This window comes from Physcomitrium patens, chromosome 22, assembly GCF_059467195.1.
Source record: "Physcomitrium patens ecotype Gransden chromosome 22, ASM5946719v1, whole genome shotgun sequence".
In the NCBI taxonomy this organism is placed as follows: Eukaryota; Viridiplantae; Streptophyta; class Bryopsida; order Funariales; family Funariaceae; genus Physcomitrium; species Physcomitrium patens.
In genome coordinates this window covers 8,264,839-8,278,717 of record NC_143431.1, presented here as the reverse complement: position 1 = coordinate 8,278,717, position 13,879 = coordinate 8,264,839, and the positions used below count along the sequence as shown (strand labels likewise).

The following is a 13,879-nucleotide window of genomic DNA, read 5'->3' as shown; positions in this document are numbered from 1 at the left end:
AGAGCATGGAAAACCAACATCAGTTACTCTGCGGTTGATCAACGATCGTAACCATGCCGGAGTATGTCTTTACACGGTGGTGCTCCACCTTTATCGGGGGCTTTAGCCTGAAATACAAAACAGAGTCAAAGTGATTCGCTGATACCTTTTCACCATCTGATGAGGATTATGGCTGTCGGGCTGCGGGTAAGTGACTGAAGTGGAAGGGCGCTCGCACAGTGTGCTTGGGGCATGGGGATCGATACCCTACTTCTCCACAGCTTTTAGAATTCTGTTTGGAACCGTCGTTGTGTCCGTTGCGAGGAGGGAATCAAAGATGAAACCCAGAGTTTAATTCAGGGTCGCCTCGCGTCTCACCGATGCAGGTCCGTCCTCCGTCCGCACTCACTCCCTCCCTCTACCGGATGTGTCTTCCCCGCCATGTCTTTCACTCCACCCGTCTGTCTCTCTCTCTTTACCTGCCCTTTCTCTCTGTTGCGTCTGTTTTTGCCGCTCCCTTTCTCCCCCTCTTTCACCCACACTCCATCACCTCCACTCACCGCATTTTCCCTGCTTGCATGCTTTCCGCTGCACGTCGAGGTGTTGATTGGAAAACCCACTTGGGATCGAACATTTTTAGGAAATTTTCTATTGTTGATTTTGTACTTCTCTGAACTGTAGAGTGTATGCATAGTGTATGCATGACTGCCAGCATTTGTTCTCAGGTTCTCAAGATTTTCAACGAGTTTCTAGTTATTTGTGTTTTTCATGATTTATGAAGACCTGTGGGTAGTCATTAGAGTTATGGAGTAGTTGTTGGATTTTTTTTCATTATTATTATTTGATTTTAAATATATATATATATATATATATAGAATTTTTTTTCTTCTTTGATTTTGTTTGTTTCTTTTGTTTTCTATTTGCTCTTTTTTTATTTTTTTATTTTCTGCGTATCCATCTTGTAACGTTTCTTTCATGCATTATATGATTAAAATTAAGCACTCCAAAGTCGTCAACCGCGACTCTCACTTACATGGATAGTACCCTAAACAATCCAAGGAAGTGGGTGAGCAGATAAGCTCATGAGTATTCCCGCGGAACGCTCCAAGTTCAAGTGACATACACCGGATCGGTTCCCATATAGGTGTATAGAACAGCATAGCACTTGTGCAGAGCCCTTATAGACAAAAAAAACAACATCGCATTAATCGAGACAGCGAGGAGGATCTTCACTGGCACTGATGAGGAGGAGGAGGAGAAGAAGAAGAAGAAGGGCAGCCGAATTCTCCGACTCATCCATTGCCACCTGATTCCCGATCGTCACTGTAATCGCCAATTGTGCTTGTCTTCTCGTGTGTAGTGTTTGTGTATGTTTGTGTGTGTGTGTGTGTGTTTTATTTTGTCCCTGTTGGCCCAGTAGGACGGGTGCATCCTGACTCAGGTGGATTGAGAATCCATTGCGATCATTCAATCCCATTTCTCTCTTTGCCGCTCACACTTGGACGAGGGGATGGATGGCTTCCTGTGGTGCTTTGCAGCAGCTGGAGTGGGTGATCACGCACACCAGTCTCGCTGGATTAAAGAGTGCATGCGGGAGTGAGGCGGGCTTTGGGGAGCTTTGAAGCAGAAGACGAGTTACCACCTCACCTACGTATCAGGTAGGCGTGGATTTCTGCAGGGGAGAGAGTTTTTGCGAATTGGAGGTGTGAACTGCGGGAATGAGCGTTTGTTTGATTGTTTGTTTGTTTGTTTTGTTTTGTTTTTTGTTTTTTCTATCTTCTTGGCGGGTGGTGTGAGATTTTTGGTGGCGGAGAGAGTCGCATTGTTTGCCGCACGGGTAGAATCTGGTACTTTTTTCTGGATTGAGCGGAGCTTGTGTTGAACGATTATATGAGCTTAGAGTTGTTCATGAAATTCAATGATGGGGTGATAAGCATGGCCGGATTGCAAGTTGGTCCCCGTCTGTGATTACTTGAAGATAGTTTGAATTCAAATTTGTTTCTCTATCAGAGCTCGGCGTACCCAGCTTCTGGCCAGCGTTTTCTCCTTCTGCAACGGGAACTGGATGTATACTCCTGTCTTTCAATTGAAACTTTTTCTTCGTCCAGCATGGTATAGCCGAAGGTTTGGCACAAGAATATAGTTCCTAGAGGTTTATCAGTGGTGCGGCGTAATCAATGGAACTAGCTTGTACGAACCTTGCTCGCAGTCATCTTCCGCATTCGCCCATCTCATCGAACCTTTGCAGTGGTTTGTGCAATGCACGAATCTTGTCTGTGACTTTGTCTTCAAGAGCGTCTTTGCCACTCTCATCATCTGCCGTGGCTACATCGGTGCAGACTTTCCACGTAGGCAAGTATGTCTTTCCTGTTAGCAGCTGCTCCCCAAGGCCTGAATGCGAGCTTAACCAAGGCTTGAATGGGAGGTGGGTTTCATATTCCGACATAGGCTGGCTCGTGCGACTCAAGCTTAGAGAAAATAACTACCACTTAATGAGAAGGAAGACCTTACTGGCGAATGTAGGTTGCAGTAGGTCTTTGCTTGATAATTCAGAGGGATGTTGGTTGGGGGATCAACCCAGGATGGGTTGACCTACTCTTATTGCGGTAACTCGTCTTCTGCTTCAACGTGTGGAGTTGTTCATCGATCTGGTTCTGCATGGGGATTAAAGAAGAAGTCACGAATTTTCACGTGTTGGTGTGGCTCAGAAGGATTGAATGATGGTGATAATGAGTTTGGCGCTGAAGGAGAAGATGAGAGGAATGATGTCTCCAGTGATCTCCCCCAGGAAAATGGTACTAACAATGATTTTCCAAGTCCCCGATCAGACCAAACAGTCGTTAGAGCGGGTTCACTGGAGTCTGAGCTGTTCATATACACGGTATGGTTTGCTCTCTGCATGTTGGGAATTTTACACGTGACTGATAGCTCAAGCAGTTCGGTGTAAGATCGCTGAATGTATCTGATGTGTAACCACATGTGCGGTATCATTTACAGGGTCGGATGAGAGCTCTACATATCTTCAGGGCAGAAGAGTCAAAGGCTGACGAAGAGATCAACTTAATCCGGGCTGCGACTTTTGTGGGTCAGCATGCGTAAGTCACTTCCTGGTTTCTTCCTACGATCCGAGATAATATCGCTGTCTACTTGAAAAGAAATTGGTTAGTTTTTTTAATTCCTCGGGCTAGATTTGGTAGTACTTAATGTTGTGCATATCGATAGACTGGAAACATATGAGATAGTTTGGCTTCTCTGAAGCACCTCCTTTTCTTTTTAGTGTTAACTTCCATCGCTTACAGTGGACCAATCTGGTGTCACTTGTCCATGATATTTTTGGTGGGCTCTTGTACAGCTTGCTGATTGTTCTTTTATTAATGAGGGAGATTATCTGCTTCTAGGAATCAGGTGAGATTCGGGAGTTTGATATTCCTTTCGAGCTTTCTATTTCTCGATCAGTTATAAAGTGTCTGGATTTGCTGAAATTAATTACAAGCCACTGGCCGGCAGTAACTATTTAATGTTGAACAGTGTGTAGCTGTAGTTACCACAGTTTGTTAATGGTTGTTTGGGGTTTTGGACATTGTAGGTACCCAAGAATCAGTGCCGAAGAAGTCGAAACTCAGATGGATGAGATGGCTGCTGCACTTGAACCTCAGCTACCGTCTACTGGTGGTACGTTCTGCTTTAAGTTACCCTAGAAACGTGATAAATCCAGTGAGTTGCTAGCCGGTTGCATATTCCATGCTTGAACCATATTAATGATGGTTCATTGTTTTCATGCAGGGCGGTACACAATGCGAATGATCAATACCATCAATAAGTACCTTTATCATGAACTAGGATACAAGGGTGAAATAAACTACCTTGATCCTGATAATTCATGTATAAACATGGTGTTAGAGAGCCGAGAAGGTACGACCAAACAGTCATCTTACGTACCCATTAATGTTCCTACTCTGAATTTGGATGTGATTGATTTACATATATCCCCGCATGAGTCCTTTGTCGCATTTCAGAAGTGCTCATAAATTCCGCATGTAGACCTACTAAAAGTTTTCGTTAATCCGCAATTGTAGTTACAAGTCTAAAGGGCATATTCGAGGTGTGCTATAAATGCTTTTTCAGATACCTTGCTAGATCATATAGAATAAATATAACAATCAACTAGCCGCAGTGTTGCATGCTTGCGTTACTGTTTTTATGACCTAGTTGTCGAACTCATGTGCTGCGCTGGAGTGTCTTGGTTCTCCATTTTCCGTGAAGTAACGCACTTTTGGTCCACTTCGATTGGCAGGATTACCGCTTACAATGTCTTTGGTGTACATGGAACTTGCTTAACGTGTGGGTTTACTAATGCGAGGGGTATGTACCCAACTTTATTTTTTCTCCAATTTTTTGAACTTTTATGGTCCCATTGATGATGAATGTGTCTATTTGCATATGAATCGTGCTAATTCTTCTATTAATATAATGTATAGTCCTCAAGACTTCAATCAGCCTTCACTTGGATGTGGATACATTGTACACCCTGCGTTTCCTGGTTAGAAGTTAGAGCTTCTTTCCACCCTTTTTCATTGCCAGAATGAACCGGAAGTGTGAATGTATTTTGAAGGAATCACAAATGATATTGTTGTCTCGATAAATGTCTTTGACACATATATATATATGTATATATATATATATATATATATAGTAGCTTGGCATATCGTTTGACTTCAGATTAATTATTAAAAATACATCTCTTAAGTACAATTTGCGAAGACCAAGCTTGCTGAGAATATTTGTTACTGCTGGGCATGGTTTGAGGTGAATTTACCTGCACATTTCATGTGTCGCTCAATTGGTGATGGTCTGAAGTTCCTCATCGATGCACACGCAGATGGCAAGGTTAATTTCTTTGTAATTTGGTAATCTTTGAATCACTTGTTGCTTGGATAGTGTCAAGGTAGCCTAAATGTGCATCTCTATTTGATATTAATTCTATGTGCACGTTGGCAATTTTAAAGGATTTTTGCACAGCACTATTTGGATGAATAATAAATTCAAGATCATTTTTTCTGTGTCTGGCAGATCACTTTCCTGCAGGACGCTGAAGAGAGGTTATCTGTAGTTTATGGTGTGCTGGTGGAGATCAATCCTGAATTCTTGAAGCACACATCCATCACTAATCGAGTCTTCTTGCTACGCCTTCTATCGAACTTGAAACGAATGTATTTTGAACGGAAAGATCCCGTCAGGTGATTTCAGCGTATCCACGAACTGTGATTTAAGCTTTTCATATCTTGTTTTACATTGAGAAGTTCATAGCTCGATGTCATGTACTCTGCTAGATGTTTCCCCTGCAAGTCTCATGCTCTCCGCTTCTTTCAATGTTAATCCGTTAATTTCGTATCCTGCTATTTGCAGCACACTATGCATCATTGTTTACCTAAGATTTTGCGACCAGGTGTCATTCAAGAGGTACAATACCATAGGTCAATCTTTACAGTTCAGTCGAGTAGTTTTTTTAGTAGGATTACGAACTTGTGTATATATTATGTGTTCGTTTGTAGAAAGTATTCCAAAGCTGTGACGATTGGCTATTGATCTTGTGGGTGGCGTTGACCAGGGATTATGGAATATGCTTGTATCTTTTAAACCGTTTCTCAGAAGCAATACCTTGTCTTGATGCTTCAGGTATGATCAGTTATGAGTGTGTTCCTTTATTATTTTGTTATGTACATGGAATGTATTTATGGGTTTATTATCACCTCAGAAATAGTGATTCATGGCTTCTCGTTGTGATACTGTGTAATATAGGAAGCGCCTATTGCAACCGACGCAGAGTCTATGAGGTTACTTCTCACAAAAATGCGACGAAACAAATTGTCTTGAGGAAACGATACTTTCTGGAATAATTCAGGTCGGATCTGAAGACATGTGGATAGAGGTGGCTGAACTGTACATTGCAGTTGAGCCATCCCTGTATATTCAAGATCATAAATCTGAATTACAGTTTCTAAAACAGGTCTTTATGTGGTCTCCAAGCACGATGATTTATTCTGCTATTCTTTGTTATCTCGAGTCGTGCAAGTGCAATGGATATTGGTTTTACAGTTGAACGACATGAGTATGCAGAGCATGGGTATTTGTGTCCGTAAATATCTCTTCTTCATCGGCAACCCCAAAGTTCCGCTGGAATGAAACCATGGTACCACATGCTGGGCGTTGTTTCGTTGTCCTTTGTGATGGATGTTTTAATGAAAACATGATGTGCTGCAAAAACTTTGTTATTGTAGATAACCTTGCGCCTAGTGGTGACATGTTTTTGTGGACATCAGAAGCCAATCAAATTTTATCACTGACACAATAATGAGAAGAGACGTTGATGGAGAAACAACACTGAGTGGTGACCAGGCAAAGGAAAAATATTATTAAATTATATTTCATGTTAACATTCAACCCAAGCAAAGGAGTCCACAAATCTTCAGGACATCCCATGCCTCCATTTTCTTACTAACTATTCCGTAATCTTTTACTGTCTCCATCCTCTTTTTTCTTTTTCTTTTTCTTTTTTTTTCAGAGTGCAATTGCCACACCTCATTTGATGAAACCTTCAATCATATAGAAAGACCTCTTGAGCAAATTCCAAGGCAGTGCTCATCAATTTATGCCGTGAGCTTCAAAACCACACAATATTAGAACTAGTATAAAACCCATAAATTCATTTTCTTCATCAAAAATCACAATGAAATAGCCTCACCGTCGTCACTTTGTGTGCATGCATTTTATGTATGAACACTAGCAATACTTCACATGATAGGGCTAATATTACACTAGTTGCACATTAACAATTTGACTCTGACATGTTCAATATTTAACTAGACTTCATTGTTTGTAACACCAGTTTTACTTGGAAAATGAAAATAAAAAAATAAATGTTGTCGTTTTAGTCATTGTAAAATAAGAATTTGGGTAATCACCCCTCTTTTGATGTTGCCATGGTGCATGATATATGTAAATTTATCAAATAATAATAATAAAAATACAAAAAATATAATAGGCACAATTGCTGTGTTAACATATTAATATGATTAATGATTATTATTTTAACTACACAGTTTTTATTATAAACTAGTAACTCTACACATGCCCAATTAAAGCTAATAAACGTGAAAGTAAACTGTAACATGAAAAATGAAAAAAAAACATGAAATATATTGCTTACGTGTGAAAAATATATATACAAATTAGCACATGTTACAGTAAAAAATACAAAAAAAATCATAGTAAAACCTCAAACTTGTTGAGTGCCAATAACCAACAAGTGTCATTTATTTATATTTTTATCTCAACACACTTCAGTTCTAAAACAGAGTGCAACTTAGAAAAGGTTGATTTTTCGCTCATTTGCTAGAAACAATATTCAAACAAGGGGATTTATTAAAAAAAAACACTACAAGAAACAATATAAACAAACAAACAACGAAATGAAGTAAATTTGTTTAAAATACACAAATAGAAAAAGTAAAAGTAAAAGTAAAACGTTGGACGATGTGCCAACATTGGAACTCATGGAGCAAAAGGCGGGAGAAACCAATGCGGCGAGCTCGCGGTCACCCAAGACCGTGACCTGCCATGTGACACGGTTTCACGCCCCGTACGACAGCTGGTGCTGAAAAATCCAGGGGATTTATCGGTCGCCAGCATCCGATGCCACGTAATAATTCATTCATCAATATCGACCATACCCATATCCGCCCACGCCATGGATCAGAAGGGAGGTGGTTCAGCGTCCAATGACTCGGCAAGGGGGGGACCGGCGCGGGTTGGGGGGGAGAAATCGCGGGCGGCGGGTCAAGACGTGCCCGGGAAGCAACGAGAAGGGGGGCCAAGTATTTGAACAAGCGCGTCTTACTAATTGAGCCATTCGCTGATCCTTCTCGACCAATTCTGGAACCCTCCAGATCTGGCCCTCGCCTTCCACCGCCCAGAATTTGTCTTCAAGTCACTATTTATTCAGGGTTTGTCGTCGATATTGTCGCAATTGTAGGTTGTTCTGGAACTTGTTGATAGCCCCAGAGTCTGGCCGCTGGGTTTTCAGTGTCGCGGCGTGACAGCGGTTTCACGCTGTGGCGGAGAACGTTTTGGAGTTTTTAATTCGCTCAAAGGATCGACGTGCATCATTTTACAGGCTCTTTGCACTTTCGTCGACTTACTTCGTTGCGGTTTCGAGTTTTGTTAGTTGATTGGTGGGTGGTGTTGGTGTGATGCTTCAACGATGGGTTCATGGTGATTGGCAGACAAAGGAGATGGTGACGGATGTGGAGAGGGTGTGGAGTTGGGTTGTGAAACTGAGTCGTCTGCGCGAGGGTGGATGAGCATTCTCGATCGGACAGATTACACAACAGGCTCATCTGAAACCTTACTGAGTTGGGTTTTGGTTCTTCCCTCGTTTTGCGTTGGGATGGTATGCGTTTGCGTTAAGGGTGGTTCGGGTTTGTCTGACAGTGCATAACTGCGTGTCGCTGGGAATTTGCGTGGGACGTATGCAATGGCGGGCTTAAGCAGTCTTAGAAATGACATCCATGGGCTGCACGGTGGGAGATACCCGTCTCAGAGGCTAATTTCGAGGAACTCTAAACGGTTATTTGTAGTTTTGGCTTCACATCTGCCATGTTTTCTTGACGAGGCTACAAATATATCAACCGAGTTCTTTGTTGAATTTCCTCTGGATGGCAGACATCATATCTGCGAAGAGGCTTCGGCAGCGACCATGGGCTGAACTGGGATGGCCAAATGGAGTAATTTAATTCGCTTGTGGTCCCCCCTACACACATGTTTCAGAAGGCCTTCATGTACCTCTGTTTGATTTTTATTTAGAGATGTGACCACATTTTCTGCAGTGAAGTTGTGGGTTTTTGATGGCTTTGGATGGCAGCGGATCAGGTAGATCTCTGATCGAATGACGGATCGAGTGACTACCAGCAGTGGACGATAGGCATACCGATTTCGAACTGGGAAAAATTCAACAGGCTATGTGGATTCGATTCTTTTGGAATTGGCTTTCTTTTCCCTTGCAGATCATTTCATTCGTTCGGTTTCAGTGAGTCCACTTGCAAACTGCTGCATCCAGGCAGCGGGTTCCTACACCACGACTCTGTGGTTATTATCCGATGTGGGTAGAGTTCATTTGGCAGGCGTGGGTGGAGCATTCGGGGTGTCTGGATTCGCGCATGATTATATCGAAAACTGTGAACTTTGAAATCCTTAGCATACCTTGTTTAAAACTTATCGTTTTTAAATGACGAATCACTTCCCACTGGTCTGTGCGTCATTGATGGTCCTGAATGGCAGTGATTCAGATCTCCAACGGCATCTGAAGAAAAGATACTAAATCAAATATTGACAGTCGAGCGTGTGGAGTATTTTAATTCGGTTGAAGACCAAACTCGAATAGATCGTCAACCTAAGGCTTTTCATAACCCTTTAGTTTCATCGGAATTGAGTGCATGCTTGCGCTGTTCATTTCATGCACATGTCTTCTACAGCCGTTCACCAGTGAACTATAATTTATTGGCAGTGAATCTCGACATCAAGACGGAATGGGAAATTTTCGCTGGATGGATGGTTTCTCGTGCAACCCCAAGTGGAGCATGTGGAGTTATTTAATTCGCTTACGGTGTTTTCTTCATACAGGAGTTCTTGTAACCTTTCACTCTGTTAGGTTTTTCAGTCTATGATTAAACAAAGAACTACATTCTACAGGAAAGTCGTTCAAATATTTCTGATGATTCTGTATGGCAGTGGCCGAAATCCGTGCTGATGCCGCAGTTAAAGTGCTCAGATAACCGATGGTTGTGGAGGGTGAAGAATTTTAACTCAACTCGTGATCAACATTAAGTCAATCATCAGTTGACATGCTCCTGAGACCTTCGTTTTCTCATGGGTTGTGGGTGTATGCTGGCACTGTTTTGCTGGATGTGCTGATTTCCTATTCAGTCGTTCACCACTGCTTCTCGTGCGGTTGACAGTGGACGTTTTCTCATCAGCTCAAGGAGCTACTTTCGTCGTGGAGATTCTCTTGAGAAAAACAGGATGGAGTTTCTGGAGTATTTTAATTCGCTCATCGACCAGTCTTCTCCCAGGAGTTTTTGCAACCCCATCGCACTCTGTTTGACCCTCCATTGACAGAAATATCCTTCGCAGTGAACTAGTTTACATACTGTTGATGGTTTTGATTGGCAGTGAGAAGAGTCTTCTGCTCCGGAGGTAGAGGTTAAGAGTTTCTCTGCACGAGAAAGGTGAACGGAGAAGTTTAACTCATTTACCGATTAAGATCGAACGCGTCGTCAACCCGCAGGCTACCTGAAACCCTCTCTTTTCTCTGGGAATTTTGTGTATTAGCGCTGTTCTTTTGATGTGTTTATTCTCTGCATAGATTTTTACCCTTAGTCTCCCTCTGGGTGACAGTGAATGTCTACGTACTATTTCAATGAGCGATTCACACCACGTGGGGAGTAAACTATCCAGACTGGGATGGATTCTTTGGAGGATTCAATTAATAATTGGATCCGGTGAAATCTGAACATGGGAGTTGTTATCTTTACTTTGACTTCTCGTTTTCTGGCTATTTTTTGTATCATGAGCCGTTCGTATTCTTCAACGCTGTCATTTATTAATGATGGTTTTCTATAACAACGTTGTAGAACCTCAACTGTTTCGATGACAGGTTTGGAGTAAAAGTTGGTTGTGAATGCCATCTGGAGTATTTAAAGTTGACTTCAGCATTAATTCGCATGTCTTCATTCAACAGGCAATCTGGAACTCTTAAATTCTTTGGATGTTAAGGGTCAGCACCGTCATTTCTTGTTTATCCCTGGAAGGGCATTCGCCAGTGACCTAATTTTCATGCTAATGAATGTAGTTGACGTCAACTTATTCGAAGTAACCACTTGGAGCAATGTGCGTTGGACATTTGAAGTATTTTAATTCGCTCAAGATTGAACCTGCACACAGGAGTCTCCCACCCTTTCGAATTGTTACGGACTTTCTTCATTTCTATGACCCGTTCTCCACAGAAATGGTTCATGTATTTGTGATGATTCTGGTTTGCAGTGATTGGCATTCTCCTTTAAGAAGCCATCCATTTGTTACTTGCTAATTATGAAGGGACGGTGGAGACATTTAATTTGCAACTCCAATCCGTCCGAAACGACAGGGCATATGCAACCTTTTCTTACAGTTTTCACTTTCAGTCAATTGGGTACTTGTTCGCGCTGTTCCAGTATTGCGTCTGTTTCATGTGTATGCGTTCACCAGTGAACTGCAATTGGTTGGCAGCTATTGTTTACACACCGATGATATGGAAAATCGACGCTATGGAGTGGCATTAGTAAACAGCCTTGGGGTCGACAAGCCCGATTAGTATATTCGCACGCGCTTCTATCTGCATAGAGGAGTTTCACTCAAACCCTTTTCTACTCTACTTCGGTCCCTTCTCTTTTTCTGTGAACCACTACATAGTTCATAGGTTCAAACATTGTAGATGCTTCTGTGTGGTAGTGACCCAATCTTTACAATGTCCTGCTGACGAAGTGTTCATATATTCGTTGAAATTGGAGCATGTGGGGAGTATTTTAAATCCATTGAAGATCGAAGCCGCAATAATCGTCAGTCTACAGGCTATCTAAACCCTATTTCTTTTCCAAAGTTTGAGAATGCGGGTGCGTGCGTACCTACTGCATGCCAACAATTGTTACTCTCGCAACTCTCATTACAAGCACGTTTCAAAAGCGTCAACTTTATTTAAACAACCATTTTGCTTTTTCATGATTATTTTACTCACATGCAGGCATATCTGTCATGGACTTCTGAGCGGCGGTTGAATCTCTGAAGGATGTTTGGTTTCTGGTTTGTGACCATTTGATGCAGACCTTGGACATGAGATCTTCAACTATATGGATATTTTATTTTCCACATTTCTCCTCCGTTAAATGTTCAGGTTTCGTGGATCGCTATGTTTGTAATTTGCTTGATTTGAATTTTTGTTTGATATGATTTGGAACAATTCTGGTTAATTTTTTGTTTGTTACAATTTTGCCAGTATACACCTTATTCACTATATACGACTTGCTACCTGTATCAACTTGTTTATTTGTTCAACGTTAGTACCTACTGACTGCTGCAGACCACATCTTATTAGATTAATTAATGTAGCAGCGTTCATGAAGTCATCGTTAGCAGATAGGAGGGGAGTGATGAGCATGGAGTATTATTTTCCAACTGCGAGCGAGGCTGAGCTTTCCCTGAACTGTTGGTGGACACTTGAACCCCTGGAAAAGGAGGCCTGCTAAATTTCTCAGCTGGTGATTACGTATACACATTCAAAGGTGGGTATAGGGTAGGGAGAAACTTCTGCACAGTTATGTCAAGTATACTTAATTTGTTTTTAACTTGAGTTGCAGGAAAAACTCATCAAAATGGAAAGAAGTTGTATATTCCTAATGTAGTAATAACCGCAGGTTGCGTGTAGAGCATTGTTAGACAGAACTTGAGAATGTAAACTATTAAGAGTTCAAATTCTTCCAATCGTAGTCCTTCAAATTCAGTGAAACAATCTTTCTCGTAGATGTGCATTTTTTGATGAATTCATTAAATGCAATGTGGAGTAACAATGATATCGTGCCTTGCAGCAAAAATTATTATAATGAAGAAAGTGCCTGATAGACTCCTGAAAAGGTGAAGAAACGTGTACGCCAGTACAATCCATTACCTATCCGGAAAATTCCTACTAAACTGTTTTTGAACAGTTTCGAAGTTCGATCGTACATTTACGCACATTTGCGAACAAATTACATCGGAAGTAGCGACAACATGTTTCGCACAACACTGATGTTATATTCACTAGTCTGAAATTATTTTAGATATTATTGTACACTTTTCAATTCTGTTCATAATTGAAAAAATTACATTCCCATTGAAATAGTTTTCAGACCATATCGTATGCATAGATAGTTCCATTACATTTCATATTCAATCCTTTCAGTAATTATTAACCCAAATCTCAAAATTAACCTAATATTAGTTCTACATCATCAAACAATTCACCAAACTAAAGTATACCAATAACTTCGTGTACAAATTCATTGATTAAAATATAGTGACATAAAATCCAGAAGAACAAATCAAATAGCCTATGTTCCTGTTTATGCCTATAACAACGTACATTTTCTTGTTAAATATTCAACGTTGTAGAAAATGCCACATGCCATATCCTTTGACTACACTGTATGTTGTCACCTTTGTAAGAGATATGTATGAAATTTGGTTTTGTTGTTGAAATGCTCTGTTAAGAAATAATCCCCTAAACAATTAATTTCTCTCAGAACATCTTGGTTTCAATTTATGTGACAAATTACCCCAAATTATAGTAAACATCGGAAAATATCAGCATATATATATTTCTTCTCGATAAATAAATATTTCGTATCTATATTGAACATTATTTCAAGCATTAAAAAGTAAACCAGATAAAATATATTTATCAATTATTTTATCCACTATTTATTGTTTTAGTTTATTGCTGTTGTGCTTTTCGAATGTAGATTTAGATCGAAGATGTCAATCTTACTTAAGTTAGATTCAAGTGGGTTTATGTCCTGCGCTTATATTGGTCAACTAAAATTGACTAATTTAATTCTATTCCTGAACGTATGGGTTTATTTATTGGATTATTTTACGAAGTAAAGTTGATTTAGGTATTTATATTGTTTTCACCGCTTTACTCAAGATCTTATGCTTTTCACGTTAATAAACTAATTCAAATTTGAACCAAAAAATAAAAATAAAAAATGCAATTTTTGATTAATGTTCCTGCATATGAGCGGCATATTACACAACTCATAAGCTTACTACTGTT

The 13,879-nt window shown here is 40.5% G+C and overlaps 1 protein-coding gene and 1 long non-coding RNA gene across 5 annotated transcripts; both read left to right on the top strand.

The window, feature by feature from the left end:
• Window positions 1–2,387: 2,387 nt before the first annotated feature.
• Window positions 2,388–6,036, top strand: LOC112274992 (uncharacterized). Of its 4 annotated transcripts, XM_024504904.3 has the most exons (9): window positions 3,332–3,384; window positions 3,566–3,651; window positions 3,763–3,891; window positions 4,274–4,341; window positions 4,786–4,866; window positions 5,050–5,216; window positions 5,386–5,439; window positions 5,588–5,655; window positions 5,779–6,036. In XM_024504904.3, exons 4-9 carry the CDS (start codon window positions 4,333–4,335, stop codon window positions 5,874–5,876), a joined length of 477 nt encoding a protein of 158 aa, XP_024360672.2. In that variant the 5' UTR covers window positions 3,332–3,384; window positions 3,566–3,651; window positions 3,763–3,891; window positions 4,274–4,332; the 3' UTR covers window positions 5,877–6,036. The 4 variants fall into 4 exon arrangements, 3 of the variants coding, with proteins under 3 accessions (XP_024360672.2, XP_073386337.1, XP_073386336.1); XM_073530236.2 differs by lacking the exon at window positions 4,786–4,866; XM_073530235.2 differs by lacking the exon at window positions 3,332–3,384 and having other exon boundaries at window positions 3,563–3,651; window positions 4,837–4,866.
• A 1,863-nt stretch (window positions 6,037–7,899) lies between these two features.
• Window positions 7,900–12,943, top strand: LOC112275289 (uncharacterized). The gene is made up of 3 exons (XR_002967683.3): window positions 7,900–11,684; window positions 11,813–12,350; window positions 12,654–12,943. It is a non-coding gene; the product is annotated as an uncharacterized LOC112275289 (long non-coding RNA).
• Window positions 12,944–13,879: the final 936 nt, after the last annotated feature.

Excerpts from the sequence above, each read along its gene's own strand:
- LOC112274992 (XM_024504904.3), top strand. Across the intron at positions 5,217-5,385 it reads GAACGGAAAGATCCCGTCAG|CACACTATGCATCATTGTTT; the intron begins GTGATTTCAGCG and ends TGCTATTTGCAG. Across the intron at positions 5,440-5,587 it reads GACCAGGTGTCATTCAAGAG|GGATTATGGAATATGCTTGT; the intron begins GTACAATACCAT and ends GGCGTTGACCAG.